The 17,877-nt window shown below is 41.6% G+C and overlaps 1 protein-coding gene across 4 annotated transcripts; it reads left to right on the top strand.

Moving 5' to 3' along the window:
- Window positions 1–1,225: 1,225 nt before the first annotated feature.
- On the top strand, window positions 1,226–11,102 carry LOC135110645 (gamma-butyrobetaine dioxygenase-like). 4 transcript variants are annotated; one of them, XM_064023175.1, is made up of 10 exons: window positions 1,226–1,369; window positions 2,930–3,087; window positions 3,594–3,747; window positions 4,059–4,246; window positions 4,670–4,807; window positions 5,353–5,546; window positions 6,686–6,791; window positions 7,270–7,484; window positions 8,983–9,143; window positions 9,795–11,102. In XM_064023175.1, the coding sequence occupies exons 2-10, from the start codon at window positions 3,034–3,036 to the stop codon at window positions 9,953–9,955; spliced, it is 1,371 nt and encodes a 456-aa protein (XP_063879245.1). In that variant the 5' UTR covers window positions 1,226–1,369; window positions 2,930–3,033; the 3' UTR covers window positions 9,956–11,102. The 4 variants fall into 4 exon arrangements, with proteins under 4 accessions (XP_063879245.1, XP_063879246.1, XP_063879248.1 ...); XM_064023176.1 differs by having other exon boundaries at window positions 1,243–1,373; XM_064023178.1 differs by having other exon boundaries at window positions 1,267–1,383.
- The last annotated feature ends 6,775 nt before the right edge of the window (window positions 11,103–17,877 follow it).

Here is a 17,877-nt window from a genome sequence, read left to right as displayed (position 1 = left end):
TCCGAGTCATTGTTACATAATTTGCTGGTCTCCACGCTCCTTGGGTAAAGCTAGGTGAAGCGAGGCAGAGCAGAAGGTGCTAGAGTGAGTGAAAGTATATGCAACGATGGTGGTGAGAGGGCATGATAAACGGGACAGATTCGTAAATACACTGATGAAAAGTGCAAGGATGATGATAATCCCACATTTCACTGTCCTCAGAATCTTGTTCCTTCGCAGAGTTTTCTGCCACCTCTGAAAACATTACGTTTACTGAGTAAGAATCCTCGAAACTTTCTATCAGTGTTTTGTAGCTGCTGAGGTGAGCATGAATTAATCGAGGGGAAGCAGTGTGTTCTGAAACCGTGCGGTGAATGGGTGAACATTGCAAGCAACGAAAAACCAATAATGCATTACGAACATAAATGAATGATTAAAACTGGCAATTTTACTGTCGTATATTGTACTCCTATAGGCAGAGATGCTGGCAGCGAGCCATGTCCCACACTCACGTAGGGTACCGAAGGTAACACTGAGCGGCATGGAATGCTTCCAGTCTGTGAACACCCACCTTCGCCGTATAATGCAGTAGAATCGCTCTGCTCTCTCACCACGACTATTTTACAAGGTCATAGAGATGATTAGCTGGATTCTCAAGAGTGTTTTTCGTAATAATGTAGAAATCTGGTCAATCTGTCACCATAACCATAAAAATACCTTTAAAAACCCGTGTCACTTCAACTAGAGGCTTCTGAAAGTAGTGGAGGTGCAGTGAATATAAATGTATCACATTATGGTCCCAAGGCAGACCGGACGCTGACACAGGTGTGGCAAGCTAACGGTTACACATCACCAAGAGCACTGAATCCTTATTTATATTTCCCTTACCATCTTTCGGGAAGCAGGGGACTGAATATTTAGTATTACATCAAAGCACCATCAAAGTGGCTCACAATGTAATGATCATATATGGTAAGGGGAGAGGAGGACGCGAATTTGTTTGATATAAAATATATATATATATATATATATATATATATATATATATATATATATATATATATATATATATATATATATATATATATATATATATATATATATATATATATATATATATATATATATATATTAGACGAGACGAAGGTGTTGTGAGGTTCACGAGTATGCCTAATGTTTTATATTGCATAACAACTACACATTTATCTGAGTACATCCGGCAACTTGATGAGGGTTGCCAAAACTGTGGTGGTTGGCTTGTGTTCGCCTGCTCGGTCACACAATCAGTTGGCTGGGTGAGTGCAAGGTTTGGGTGTGCAGGGAAGTGTGAGGCTGCCTGAGGACGAAGTTTGGAAAGTAACGCCTTTACGAGTAATAGCGAAGAAAAGTTGTAGGTACTATAATGTTAGTTTTTTTTTTCTCTCTCTCTCCATGTCTCCTCTATATTATTTTAATACATGGTAACATACATTCTCTCTCTCTCTCTCTCTCTCTCTCTCTCTCTCTCTCTCTCTCTCTCTCTCTCTCTCTCTCTCTCTCTCTCTCTCTCTCTCTCTCTCTCGTGTGTGAGAATTTTAAAAGCAATATGGATTTAGAAGAAACAATATAAGCAAACGGATAAGACACAGTACCTACATATAATAATAATAATAATAATAATAATAATAATAATAATAATAATAATAATAATAAAAATAGTAATAATTATTATAATAATAAACAGTTTCCTCGCAAATGGAGTATAGTAAAGTCACGTACCACGTGCACTTAGCAGCCACAGACTTTTCTGGCGCGGGGTGATCAGTTTGTCCGTACATCGTGTTCAGTGATACAAACTTTTATCAGGAGACTTGACTCAGTAACACGTTTTGTGAAAAGTAAAGCTTCTTGGAGAAATTACTGAAAAAAAAAAAAAAACGTAAGCTTATTGATTTTAGATGATAAAGATTTTACATAATTATTACTGCAGTAGATATTTTCCTTATACGTAAGCGCATGTCAAAGTGCATATCTTTTCGGCTTTTACTGTATATTTGCACGCATATTTCGCTATTTGTTTTTCATGATCATCTTCAGATGAATATTCACTATAAAGACACTTATACACTACTATCTAAATTTATAGGTAGGGAAAGGAAAGCGTGTTCTGTATCGTCGCTTATCATAACACGGTGAAGGGCAGCGACTTCGACCTCTGTGCGGGCCTCGGTGACGCAACTCGCCATATCAAAGAGTGTCATGGAATAATTAACGAAAAAAAAAAAAAAAAAACATTGACAAGAATTGGCCGGAGCGTCTGGCAATTTTCTTTTATTATATTGCTTATGTATGTGTCTGTATTCGCCACCAGTTTTGTCTTCTCCCCTCTAACTATACTTTCTTCATTAATTTTTATGATTATCTGGACACTTTTCAAGATGTTTGTTAAACTTTGACCTGAACAATATATGTTTTTTTTGTTTTATTATAGTTTAAGCCATTACACACTACGTGGTAATAACCTACCTCATTTTGTTCTTCTCACTATTCACATCATTTCTAATGATTACACTACTTGTCAGAAATTAATAATAACGCCGTGGGCCGTGGGTAGAGATTGGGGACATTGGCTTAAACTATAAATTTACCTTTTTTTTTTCAACATTCTTTTATTTATTAATCCTATCTATTTATTATCAGTTAATCCTCCTTCCCAACGTAGACAATTTATAGATACACATCTAGTATGATTAACTTGCACATGTGTTCTCACACTGGACGTCTGCCTCAGGGTGAGCAAACCGTATGGGGGAAGTACAGTACTATGGCTTCTTAGGCTCAATGCATGTATGTATGTATGTATAGGCAATGTGAGCCATGTAATCCTTGTGTGTAAATTAAACATTAAAATTTAATTCAGTATGCCCAAAAGTGACTTAATTATCAGATACCTTTTAATTCTCTGTTTCAGGAGAGATAGAATACCTGAAGCAGCATCAAAGGGTTATCTGGACACCATACCGTAGCAGGGACAGCCGGCTGTCACATTTCGCTCTCAGCAGTGTGTGTGCTACCATGAGTCGCAGGGTGCTGCAAGGCGTGTTGTCCTCAGCCAGGCTCTGGGGCAAGGCATGTGTTCTGATTAGTTTTGTTATATTTTTGTAACTTTTAGTTAGACTGACAAGGAATATGAAAGTGTCTGTGTGACTTTGAACATCTGGCAACCAACATGTGCACACAGCATGCTTGATAAATTGATAACAACAACTACTTAATAGGGGACAAGAAAGTAGCAGGATTACAGGCATCTTTTCACATTAATAGATGCTAAATGTCAGAGAAATGGTAGAAGGTTTTCTTGTGTGTACCTTAAGCATAAAATATGTCTATTCCAGTCAAGAAAACCCATAATTAATTTACCTGGCTGAGAGGTTTTTCATTGTGAAGCACTAAATTATTAGGAAGTGGTATTAACATTTACTGTAAGTAGCTTTGTATAATGTGCTGTGTAATAAGTTTTCTTTGTGTGCTTTAAGTATTTAAGAAACTTTAAAAAAATGTACTATGATGATCCACTTTGAGGCCAGTTAAAACAAAATGGAACATGCTTTATGAGTTTCATTCATGTGTTGCAGGGGCGGCAGAATGCAGTGGGCCTGGTAGCAGTGCCCTCACAATGCCTCACCTCTAGCCTGACTGCACCCCTATCCTGCACCTTCATCACCTCACATGCCTGGCACAACTCCCACCCAACACCTGCACCCTCCCCCACCTATCACAATGCTGCTGGTGAATGACTACTTACCTTCACATTAATATATAAATCCATGGTTAGATTACTGTTAATGTTCATTCATACATTATATGAAGTCACTTTGCATAAATTTCTATAAGTTTTATGAGGATTTTGTAATCATGTTTATGAAGTTTATAAGGGTGGTATCTAGGTATCTATATCTCTGATACCTTGTTCCTTCTGGAAACATATCTCTGGGGGTGACCATGTCAGACGAGTCTCTACCTTTCCCTCTAACTCTGTTCAAGCCTCTACTTGCACCTCTTTCTGACTTCAAACCATATGGCCTCCTTTGTCTCTTTAGGTATCAGGACAGCAGATGCAGGGAAAGAGATGTTGGAAATCACTTTTGCTGATGGAAACAGCAGCTTTTTTCCTTATTGCTGGCTGAGAGATAATTGCCAGTGCCCGCAATGCTTTGATTCTGATGCACTCTGCCGCAAGCTGACTCTTGAAGACTGGCAACACAATGACTGCCCCAGAAGTGTTCAGGTAAGGCTTTTCTTACTCTAGAAACTGATGTCTTATTGAAGAACTGATTATAGATTGTGACTTTTTCTCTAGGAATGAAACCAAAAGCATATTTTGGTAGTTGTAGAAATATTTACAAAAAAGTGAACTCACTGTTGTAAATAAGTCTAACAGAAACTTTAAGCTTGAGATATAGTGCATTAATATTAGAAAATATTTTTTTATATCAAGATAAATTTCATTAAATACCAAATTTTTCACAATATAAAGACATCTTACTATTTGTGTTGAAGTAATTCTGTTAGTAGATCTGTAGAGGCTATGGTACTGCATGTGTGTGTGTGTGTGTGTGTGTGTGTGTGTGTGTGTGTGTGTGAAATATATCATTATTGTCTGTATTCTGTTGGTGTTTTATTTCTCCTAAATTTGCTTTGTATTTATCAGGTGGAGGAAGGTGGGAGACATGTGGAGGTGCAGTGGGTCAGTGGACACAGGAGCTGCTATGAGGCTCAGTGGCTGCAGCAACATGCCTTCACACCCTCTGCCCGAGACTCTCAGAGAAGCTTTCTGGCCATCAAAAAGGTTTGCATCTAAGGACAATGGCTACCACAAGCTTCTTAGACTCTGCTGCTTTTTCCATGTTCATATGAGGTTGCTGATCCTCTTCACTAATCTTCACAAGGTTCGGTCTTCTACTTCTTCACACAGACCTTCTTTTCTCAGCTCATCTTGTATGTTAACTTTTAATCTTTTTACAGCCTGCCTTGCCTCCCTCTTTCCACAATATTCAGGTCAATTATTCTTTTGGCCAAATGCTGCTTTGTACATTTTCCTACATAGAGGTTGTTGGGACTAATATGTATAGAATTCAAACGAGAATAACAAAGAGGTAATAATAGATTTTGTGGTGATCAATTTGAAATTATTATGAAGAAGGAGAATTATTGATGTACTGAAGCAGTTGTTGATGAGAAACTAAACCTTAAGATGTACAAGAGAAAAGGACAATACAGATTTCTAAAGTACAGTATTGATGAAGAAAATACAAAGTATGATGGAATTGGTTGAGAAAATGGGAGAAAAACTAGTAAATCAGTGAACAGTTTAAAGAGATTAATTAATTTCAGGAATTGTGGAGTACAGAGATGGAGCTGCCAAGGATGGACTACAATGGTGTGATGCATGGAGACAAAGAACTTCTGGATTTTCTTGTAACTCTAGAGAAGAAGGGTGTGGTTGTCCTAACTGATGCTCCCCGGGAACCTGAGGCTGTGCTAACCATCATCAACAGCATTGGATATGTGAAGCCCACACACTATGGGTGAGTCACATCACATCTGGGAAGAGTGAGAGAGCTAATGTGGTATTTAACTGGGAAAAAGCAATAACAATTGGTATACATACAATATGCATTGATGACTGCTTATTTTTGTAAGTAAAGAAATATTTTCTACCTTTTGTAAATTTGTAACTATGTATTTAGATAGATAAACATATATAACTGTATAACTGCATTAATATGTGGGAGTCTAAGTATAATTTAAAAATGAAATATAGATGTGCAGGTGAATGTGAAAAGATGGCTTAACACATGAGGAATTTAAGAGAACATTGAAGGAGTATAAAAGTGAAGCAATCAGGATATGCATATTGCATTGCTTTGCCCAGAGTACTCGGAAAGAATGACTCAGAGTAAATGTGTGTGGAACATGTTGGGTGTTTTGAAGTGGAGAGCGTTAATAGGCATTCCAAAGAGGAAATGGGGCAAGGTTCTGTGGAGAAACCTATGAATTAGAGGCTTGGATAAACATATTATTTATTAGTTATATAATGACTGTTGGAGCTATGAAGTTTCACCAGGAAAGCCAGGCACTATCCAGGGAATGGATCTTCCACTTGCCAGGCAGCCGTGCTTCCCATTACACCATGGAACCCTCAGGTGACAACTCACACCTTGATTCAGATATATCTATACTCAACATGATGATCATTGGGAAGGGTACATAAACTCCATTTACTTCTTTCACACCACACAGTCCTATGCACCATAATTCTTATCTGTACACCACACACACTCTATCTTGCTTAGTGAAGAGAGTTCATATGATTGTTATATCTACCATTAATACATCTAATTGCTTGTAAGGAAGCATCAGACCCTAACAAAAAGGCTGTATAGTGTAATGAAGGACTGTATCAGTGATGTATTATGGAAACAGTGCATAATATGAAGTGAAATTACCCAGTGACAAGTGATTAACTGACTTGTAGTGAAGAGCTGTGTTATTAACATTAGGTGAAGGAATGTATTCTCGATAGTGAAGAACTAAGAACGTAGTGTTTATTTATAGTGATAGATTGCATGATATGTGGTATTTGGAAGTTCACAACCTGGTAATGAAGTCAAGAGTTATATGTTTTTTCATATATAATACATCATGTCTGTCTGCGTGTCTGAAGGACCAACTACCCCATTCGGAGCAAAGCGAGTGCCAGCAGCCTTGCATACACAGACCAACGCCTGGGCATGCACAATGACCTGCCTTACTTCCAGTATGTGCCGGGGGTGAGTCTTATATCTTCTCTTTCCTCATGTCTTATCTTCCTTTTTCATCACAAGGTTGATTGAGCGACAGATTTAGTGTGTTGCATCAGTAGGATCATAATGTGTCACCAGTTGATCTTAAAAATATTCCATCTTTTCATTCTTTCCTTGTTATGATCTCCTGCAATCTGGCTCCCATATGCAAAGTTGCATAGCTGTAGACACAACTTAATGCTTATTAATTTCTTATCTTTTACACATCATTCACTGTAAACTTCACATCTACATTTATTCCTCTTTGCCATATCTTTCTGTAGGACAATAACACTTACATTCTTTTCTATTATTGCAGTCTCATGCTATATTCACTTGCTCTTGTGTTCACTTAAATCTTTGGCATTTGGTTTCATGGTAATTCTTTTATGTTTCCTCAATTACTGTTTCCCTTTGTTTTGTCTTCCTCTGTATTCTCTCCACCAATAACTTGCTCTATCCACAGATCATCTTCCTGCACTGCATCACCCAATTTGAAGGCAAAGGTGGGGAGAACGACCTGGCAGATGGGTTCCACGTGGCAGATTACCTGAAGCAGTTTCATCCCACGGAGTACCGTATCTTAACTGACACACCTGTCTATTTCTGGGACAAGGGTGTGGCACAGGTTAAGCAGGAGACCACTGAATACCACAAGATTGTCAACATTCCCATCATTGTGTAAGGCTACTTCTGGTTCTCATATGAGGAGTTTTCTGGGTTAAATTCTCACATCTTTGGAATGTTGCAAGAATTTAGACTAGGTCTGTTATTAGTGTTTTGTAGTTTAAATTGATACATAGTCTTAAATTTGTGTATAAGAAATTGCCAAAGATTAAACTCACCATGAAATATATGACTCCTTAACAGTTGAGTCTTTGGGGGTTGTTGCTGTGGTCCAGGTAAAGCTTGGTGGACCCTAAGTGTTTGGTCACTGCTGTTGGTGTTGTCTAATCATTCATTGAGTAATTAAGCATTAGTCATTAATGATAAGTGCATGAAAAAAAAAAAAATTACTTGTATTACTGAGAAGGATTGCTGTCTCAATCATCCTACTCTCATGGCTACTCCCTTGAAATTTTAAGTGATTGAAGTATTCTGATAGTGAGAAACCTTTAGATCATGGAATCCTAGAGAGATGATGGAGACAGCATTGTGTTCTTCACTCAGTACCTGCTGTGACCAAGTTGTGAAATGAAAAGCTTTGCAGCCAGAACTGAAGCAGCCTGCCACTGAGCAATCCAGCCTTCATTTTAGTCACCTTTTTATCATTCTCTGTGTTAGAAATAAGTTTGAAGCTGACAATTTATGGTAATGGATAGCTATGAATCATAACCTTTCAGATTTGAAGAATTGATATTGGAAGAAATTGTCTTTTAGAAGGAATGAGTTATTTGTTTGTTGTTTGGTGTTTAGTGTTGTTTGGTGGTTGTTGATCAAAGTCATTTTCAAAACAGTTAGAGAAATTTATGTATTTTTGTAGTGAAAATAGAGGATATAATGATTACCTAGATGAAGCCGACTCATCACACTTCAGTTCCTAACTTGGTACTTTTTTGCTACTTTTTTGGAATATACAATTATAAAGATGATTTCAGTAAATTTAGATGTAGATGCATGACCTATGAAGGGTCGTCAAATACGGTGTAAATGCTGATAATGACACACACACACACACACACACACACACACACACACACACACACACACACACACACACACACACACACACACACACACACACACACACACACACACACACACACACACACACACACACACACACACACACACACACACACACACACACACACACACACACACACACACACACACACACACACACACACACACACACACACCATCACCGTGTAGTGTAGTGGTTAGCATGCTCGGCTCACAACCAAAAGGGCCCGGGTTTGAATCCTGGGCATGGCGAGACAAATGGGCGAGCCTCTTAATGTGTAGACCCTGTTCACCTAGCAGCAAGTAGGTATGGGATGTAACCCAAGGGGTTGTGACCTCGCTGTCCCAGTGTGTGATGTGTCAGTGGTTTAAGTCCTACCCAAAGATCGGTCACTATGAGCTCTGAGCTCTTTCCATAGGGGAATGGCTGGCTGGGTGACCAGCAGACGACCACAGGTGAATCACACACACTAACTTGAGACTTGATGCACAGAGAGGATCGGCTCAGTGGTGATGTTGTGCGAGTCAACAACTCCCAGCTGAGGAATTCCTATCTTGACCTGCCCCCAGAACAGGTCACTCCCTGGTATGCTGCACTGAGGCTCTTCAACCAAACTGTTGACCAGCAATCCATAAGGAATAAGCTTAACAGTGGTGAGTCTTCCTCCCACCTCTTCTTAGAATACCAAGTAATGTGAGTATTCAGACATCTGTCTATCTCTTTGATACCTTGCACCCTTCAGGAGTGTCCCTCAAGCAGGGTGGGCACAACAGAAAAACCTTCATCTCTCCCAATCCAAACATTCTGTTTTTGCATATTTAAATTCTTGAACTCTAACATCTTTCACATACACATGTACTGTTTTACCCTATCTCTCCATCTTCCAAGTGATCTTCCTCTTGTTATGACCTTCAGTTTCACTTGCATACATTTTTTGAAAATTCTTTACTCTTTAGTCTCTCAATATGTCCATATGAAAGGAAAATTAGTGTGTGTGTGTGTGTGTGTGTGTGTGTGTGTGTGTGTGTGTGTGTGTGTGTGTGTGAGAGAGAGAGAGAGAGAGAGAGAGAGAGAGAGAGAGACAGAGAGAGAGAGAGAGAGAGAGAGAGAGAGAGAGAGAGAGAAGGGTATTTTATGATCATCCTAGGCCCAGTGTGGTTAGATTTAACAGCACAGTGAACAGTCAGACTCCCAAGGGAACCGCACTTGGGTTTTCAGAATAAAATGGCTTGACTGCAATGTTCCCAACGAGTGATGAGAGCACTTTGCCTCTTTCCCCTTGACATGGCTCAATGTGCCCACAGGTGAGATGCTGGTGATGGACAATACTCGCCTGATGCATGGACGTACTGGCTATGACAGTGCCCTGGGGGAGCGCCACATGAACCAGGCCTACCTGGACTGGGATGGGGCACTCTCCAGGCGCAGAGTCCTTCAGGAGAAACTTGGAGTGACATTGGAGTAGTGGAAGCTGTGTGACTCTGGCAATAGTGCTTGAGTGATTGCATTAGAGTTACTATTTATACAGGGTAGGAATGGTACTTATTTGAGTGACTTTGCCTCACAGCTGGGAGATATGGTGCTCTGGAGTTAATTTATATATCTTCTGTGTATAGTGCAGCAACTGCTGAAGTCTTTCCCATTTAAAGCATACAGTACCAATTGGCAGATGTTCAGGTATATGAGTTGTGTCGAAATGTGCATAGTTGTATTGCTATTATCTTTTAATATACTGCTCATGAAATTCTGTTATGAAAAAGGAGCAAACTTTCAAAAGAAAAGAATAAGAATACAATAATAAGATAGAAATGTGACTGTTACATGGAAACAATTAGTTGCTGTTTGTAGTGAATGCACAGAGGGAGTGAGAAATCTGACTGGTCAGAGCCTTCCACTCATAAGTATATTTGCTCCTATGGAGCTATCAAGATTTTCTTATTTTCACTGATTGCTTTGCAGCTGCCTCCATGTGTCAATTATGAGTAAGAGATGGGTATTTATTATTTGATCTGGTTACTTAAAACTCAATCTTATTTAGTTGTCACTGTTCAGACCTTGAAATCTGTAAAATCTTGATATTACAAATGTCAGCCTTAATCTTTCATCAGTGAAAGCATGCACACATTTGTATTGTTATCAGTATTGACAGTGGACTGTTATCATAGTGTTGCTGTTACTTCAATCATAGCCCTTACAAAGTCAACACATTACTACATACATACATATTTTTAAGAAAATTAGACATTTGTTGTGAGACATGTTCATTGTTAGGATAAATGGCTTGTTCTTCCCTTTATGGATTGTTTTAAACACTGATGACATCTCATAGTTGTGTCTGGTCTGCCAACACACATTTCCATACATAAGTGTGGTGCATCCTAACAGTTAATGTTGACTGCTGCATGGTTTGAAACTTACTGACATTTGAACAGTTGTTATAAGGGTGACCTAACAGGTTATTAGTCTTCCTTGTGGGATAATGTCTGCTTGTGTGCATACAGTATAAAATTTGATGTATTTAATAAGTGAAACTATTGTATCCAGCAATCATAAATTAGATATGTGGTATATACTTGATATTGTATGATAAATGATTATTTTTATTATAAGAATCTTTGTATTTATTGTCCCACTAATAAGACACCATATAGTATAGAGGCATATATTTAAGAACACTACACAAATTCACGAGTGGACTATAGTGGCAATGGATGTGATGAAAATCCGTATCATAACCAATAATAATGCAGAGAGAGAGAGAGAGAGAATGATGCTTTGATCTTGATGTTGGGCGAGTTTAATCGTTGTCTTGATGTAACACGTACTCCTGCAAGAATCAGTCACTCGGTTCTTTTCTGCGCCGCGGCAGGCGAGGGTGCGGTGAGTGTTCCTGGAGTGTTTGAGTAGATTGTTTATGGTTCGGCAGTAATGGCAGGTTGATGTATCCAATCTGTAACGATGTATCCTATTGAAGCTCTGTGTGTTGTGAAGAGAGATTATGACCAAAAAACTGTCACACCTTTTGCCTGCAAAGAGAAAAAAAATCCATATTCCCTCCCCCCCCTCTCTCTCTCCTCCCCGCTCCCCGCCATGAGGAGTCTCCTTGTCGTGGTGGTCGGTGGTGCCACCTTTGATGGCTCGCCTGTCACTGTAGGGTTTGGTGCCCCTCGGCTCCGTGGTCCAAACGCTCCCCCTTCGAAGCCATATGCCTGCGATGATGCGGTGCCTTCCCCTTTCCCTCTCTCTCTCTCTCTTTCTTTCTCTCTCTAGGTGCGAAGAAAAGGTTACTTGTAAAAAATGGATCTCGCCAAGCTACCAAATGAAAAGAAACTGAACCTGTGTCGGAAATATTATATGAGAGAGAGAGAGAGAGAGAGAGAGAGAGAGAGAGAGAGAGAGAGAGAGAGAGAGAGAGAGAGAGAGAGAGAGAGAGAATAATTATTTTTGTTTTTTTAGCTTTTGTGAGAGAGAGAGAGAGAGAGAGAGAGAGAGAGAGAGAGAGAGAGAGAGAGAGAGAGAGAGAGAGAGAGAGAGAGAGAGAGAGAGAGAGAGTTGGTTAAAAAAAAGGCTTAAAATTTGTGTCGTTATTGTTGTTGTCGCAGCCCTAACAACAACAGCAACAACAACAAAACACACACACACACACACACACACACACACACACACACACACACACACACACACACACTCGCGCGCGCGCGCACAGTCTCGATAAATTCCCATCTTCGCCCCAAAGCAGTCAACGTCGCGTGACTTGTCGCGTGACAAGCCCCAGTCATTCCGCCCCCTAACATCATGACACTTTATAGCAATGAAACATCCCCATACATGCCGAGGATGGGGGCTTGAGTAGAGGGGAAGATATTAACACCCCTTAGAGAGAGAGAGAGAGAGAGAGAGAGAGAGAGAGAGAGAGAGAGAGAGAGAGCGCATCAAGGCACTGCTCTCCGTTCCGATATCTCAGCTAGGCCATCGCCAGCTCGCGCAGCTACAGACGGTACCGCGCTACATGGAGCCTTGGACCGCTACGAGTGCACTGCAAGCACCTATCAGTGAGGGTTAAATACTGCGCTTTCCTCTCTTTGCCCCGTATTCTGAAACACACTTCTCTCTCGCCACGATTATTTTTCAAGGCCACAGAGCCGGGTTCTCGAAAGTATTTTCCTGTTAAGTGTATAAATGTTGATTATCTGCTATTAGAACCATAAAAAAAAAAAAACCCACTCTTGAAAACCCGTGTAACTTCAGCTAGTAGAGCCTTTTGAATGTCGTGGATGATTTTAGCGATTTTTAGCGAGACCGCCGTGCCTTAGTCTAGTTTCAGCCTAAGCATTCACGCAGTCTGTTACTTTAGTTCGACAACGCGTGTCCGCACTTACCTGTGTCAGAATATAAAACAGTGTACCAGACATGTTCCCATTTACCACTGTATATTTTTACCTGAATGCACTTAGCCGAATTTGAGAGAGAGAGAGAGAGAGAGAGAGAGAGAGAGAGAGAGAGAGAGAGAGAGAGAGAGAGAGATTATTGATGAATTAGATCTCAGATGCCTTCTGCGCAGCAAGCACGGCGTGTGTGTGTGTGTGTGTGTGTTACAGCAGTAGCAGCAGCAGCAGCAGTAAAAAAAAAAAAAAAAAAAAACAGCAAAGAAAAAATCTTGTAACGTAATTAAATACCAAAATACCGTTCGTAATTGTCCTCATTTACATGTCACCTCATGTGTATGTATGTTTGTGTGTTGGCTCTATGTGCAGTGGAGATGCCAGATACACACCAGTCAGTCGTAATACCGAGGGAATACCAGCCTTATACTCGTAATGTACCCTTGTGTATCCAGCGGGCGACACAACATTTAAAGCGTATATACCATTCGTTGTTGCTAAGGCAGTGCTTCAATCACGGCCAGGCACGGCAGGCAAGAAGGAATACGACGGTTGGGAGAGGATGTGATGCAAACTGTTCTCTACCATCCTTCCCTTTCATGACGTCAGGGAGCGGATAGAGAGTACAGATAACCCAGTACACAAGTAATGCAGCACCACAGAAACATGTCACCAGTACACACATAAACACAAAGATTGGGAGATAACTAGATGAATATTTGTCTTATCCCCTTATTTTTAAAGCGTGTGGGGCGTGTGGGGAGAGGCGGAGAGGGTCCAGGTCAAGCTCAAGCACCATCCCTAAGAGTAGCACGTTCTTGACTCCAGGCCAGGGGGAGGAGCCGCTGTGTGGAGAGGCCGCCCACATTCGTACCCTACCAGCCGACTCCAATGCGTCACATAATAATATTTGCTTGAGGCAGCCCTTCATGCCTCGCCAAGGAAAACGTGGCCGTCACCAAACACACAAGACGCTCTGTAGGCCTCCGGTGGTACTTATTTCCCCTGCAAGCACCGTGGTGGGCCACCTGCACCACCTCCCCATTTCGTACCTTTGTGGCAACACCGTTCACAGTCCGTGCAAATTCTAGCGAATCTTAACCGTTTTCTCCAACTTAACACCCCAAATTATGAAATTCTGTCGATCACCAATGCAGGAAAGCGACTTCGAGCCTGCCTCTGGAGGGGGAATTGCAGCTTCAGCCGAGAAATTATTAATCTGCACTCGATAAGGACGTTTACACAAGCCTAGAAGAGGTTTGAATTTATGTACGGTGTCTTGTGTTACATGCTCGTGGCGACTGGCTGACTTTTAGGTCCATAGAAACGCGTCAAATAATGTCTTCATGTCAACATCTGCCTCACTTTTGCTTGCTCCTCCATTGATTATTTTTTTTGCTCCTTAAGACTGCACCTTGCCCTCACCTGGCCCTCGAGTGGCGCGCGTGTCGAGCATCGCCATGACTACACCCTTGAGACTCCCCTGTGCCAAAACTTAAACGAGAAATGCGTTAATACTTTCCGTATAGCGAAAGTACGGCGTGCGTAGTAAAGAAAGAACTTGGAGTCATGCAATTAGATGATTAGATGAGCCGTACACAGCCTTAACCCTGCATCCCCGTTGCTCACTGAAACACAACAAAGAAGGGGGCTACTGATACTCATATACAGGGGAAGGGATGCTCATTGTAGATGGAAATAGTGGCACAGAGCGGGTAAAGCATGAAACAAAGGGAGCTAGTGTTCAGGGAAGAGTCCACCATAAGAGGGGAGAGTGACGTCACAACGCTGCAGACGGACTACCTCGCAGACAGCCGGCCATAAGGTGGGAGGTTTGCCTCTGTCTGGCCCTCGCTAGGGTACGTTTTGGGGCCTCGTACCGTCTGGGAGCATTTTCTCCGCCACGCTGTTCCTCATCACAGAAAACGTTCAGGGACGACTTTGCTATTCATGTGCCGGTTTACATGAGATATCTGGCAGCACGTGAGTTTGCATGTCATGTTCGCGTATATTCGTGTTTCTGCATTGCGTGAGCCATTTATGAATAGTGATATAAGGCTGTGGCGATGTAATAAAAGGAGTTATGTGGGTGATCTGGTTACCTTGATATACTGCATCTTATCGATCGTTACGAGAGAAGCGTGCGTCGAATAACTCGTTAAAACGTGATGTCTTAAACTTAAAGATTGCATTTCACTCCTTAGTGACCTTGAGGACAGCTGCCCTAGTTCAGGCGTCAGCTGTGGCAAGTGTAACAGTCACATAGTTCGTAATGTAAGGGCCCAGTTTATACTCCTGTTAATACCTTCTCATGAGATACTTCTGCTCTTATGACTGGCTTCACCTCAGCTCCTGTCACTCTGCCATGTGTCATGACCTCCATGAAAATGTAGCATAATGGTTAGACAGGCCGTGATGTTGCATTTCTGGGGTGTCATGTTTTTGAGACTTCATATGACTGTATGTGTCTCAGTATGTGTTACGTGCGGTGTGTGTTGATCACAGGTGTTGGAGTCATCCATATCAATGTGCAAGTGTGTGGCATGATGTGGAATATTCATGGTATCGAAGATGAAGAGAGGCGAGGCGGTGCGTGTGTGTGTGTGTGGAAGACTTCCTCTGCCAGAAGGCAGGACGGGGGCTGGCTGGGATTTGTTATGCCAGTGGACGGACAGCTCTGCCTCACAACCTTCGCATGCATCACATATACAACAATAAAACACATTTGCTTTCTGTTTTCGAGAGCGATTGTAACACCAACGGCGAGGGGTGGCTCCCTTTACCTCTCGGCCCACACCAATCAATATTTCCTGCATGCGCAGCCCGTCTGCATTGACAAGAGGCTACATCGACAGGTCACTTTATAATTACACACATCGTCAACTGGACAGGAATGTAGTGGTTAGCCTCAGTAATATAACACCAAATGCTAACGTTTCCCCTAAAATTACAGTAGTAAGCGTTCTCTATGTGTGTGGGCGGCTTGTTCCTCCGCGTTATGATCGCCTATTGGTGGAGACCGGGACGAAGGACTTCCCCACCGCGGAAGGTAGAGGGGAGGAAGCTGCATGTGAGACAGATTGAATGAAACAAGAACCGCACAACTTAAGAAAGATTATAAGACTGCCCAACGGTGCCTGGGGATGGAGGGGGCCCCCAGGGAGTGTGGGGCAGGCGTGCTTGGGATGGCACTCACCTGCACGCACATTGCAGTCAGCAGTATTCCACTTGGGCATGCAGTTTTAATAGCAACGAATAAGAGGGACTTTTGTTCAGTTCCTGCGCGGCAATGCAGGTGCGCCGGGAGTTGGGGTAGCAATCAGGGGGGAGGGAGCAATGACTTGGAGGCTGATCCCTACTGATTGATATATGTATATGTTAACCTTTAATAAAGTCAATACGTTCTATGGAAATGTTACGAAGGCTGTGGTGGAACGGAAGGAGAATGTGAGGTGGTGCATGCAGGACAAAGGATTCCATGCTCAGGGAAGCGGGCAGGTCATGGCGGAGTGTGTGTGCTGGGACGGGGAGGGGCAAGGGCTGGGGGAAGTGACTGCCTTTAAGTTCCCTGGGTCACAGGTAAAGGGTGATCTATATTAATTGTTACATTCTTTTATATTCTCCACTGAGGAATATGTGTCCCTGTGATGCTCAGCGGCGGAGATTATTGTTTAGTGTGTGTGTGTGTGTGTGTGTGCGCAGGGGAGGTGTTGGTGCACATATCCATGGTCTGCACAATTGTCAAGACACAACTATTACATTCTTGTGTGTACTCCTTTGTGGTGTGACTGTGTGTACGTATGTCCTCCTGGGACTTGTGCGAGTACATGCAGTCAAACATGGACGTCCATACACACACACACACACACGAGTATATATATATATATATATATATATATATATATATATATATATATATATATATATATATATATATATATATATATATATATATATAATGAGGGTATATAATAAATGATTATGATGCACACCACAATAGACACGCAGCTTTGATTAGATGAGCCTAACTTTTACAATCTTGTCAACCAGGCGCTCAAACCGGTCGAGAAGGGTCGTGCAGAAGCTTCATATCATAAATAAGCACAATTAAAGCAAAAAGGAAAATGCAGATAATATGTAAGGCAATGCGACTTCATCTGATATCTACAATGTAAGTGACCAAATAAATGTCTTAGCACATTGTGTTCGGAAACGCTGAATGAATACCATCGCATCATTATGTATGTACGAGGTGTACAATGGTGAAGTTCGAAGGTTACTACTCGATTTAGTCTGCTTCTTTTGAAGTACCTTGGAAAGTGAGACTTTGTTCTCTGCCTCATGTCGTTTTCCGTTGATCTTTTAATCTACGTGAACCAATGATACTGGACAGGCCAACCACTCATTACTGGATGCTTCTGTTCAGGCTTCACCACTCAGTTCTTGTGTGAAGCAGAGGGATCGTGTACCACCGCTATCTTCTCGCGGTAGTTGTCTCACACGCTCCGTGTCTTTCCCTGCGGATTTCTCTCTCTTGGGAAAGCAGGTAACTATGGTAATTAATTTTTTTCTGAGTTGTCGGTCCTGCTGGCAGCGTCTGAGATTATTATTTGCCCTGACGAGGTCTGTAGAAGCTAGTGATTCCCCAGTCTCGATGTTAATCAACTGGAGAGGAGGCAGGTAGCGTGGCTTCTAGATCAGCTTTGCAGTGGCCACAGTTATTGTCCGTGTGATTATCGTTATCTTTGCCGAGGCGGTACTCACATGATCGCATTTAATGGGGAAGCGTGTTTTTTTAGTATCTAGAAGGGATAAAATACTTAAATTACATATATGCTTCTTGTTCTTGTGACTTCTGCAGCTTTAGGTCGCGTGTAGGTCTCGATATTTCCTCAGTGCGTGGACAGAGGAGCTGCAGAGTTTGTGTTCCAGGAGGTGTAAGTGCTCGGTGCTACTGTATGATCACGTGAAGCGGGACAATTGACACCAGAAGCACCTCAGAGGA

Source organism: Scylla paramamosain, chromosome 20 (assembly GCF_035594125.1).
Source record: "Scylla paramamosain isolate STU-SP2022 chromosome 20, ASM3559412v1, whole genome shotgun sequence".
NCBI lineage: Eukaryota > Metazoa > Arthropoda > Malacostraca > Decapoda > Portunidae > Scylla > Scylla paramamosain.
Note: the sequence above shows the minus strand (reverse complement) of the source record. Positions and strands in the feature narration are given on the sequence as shown.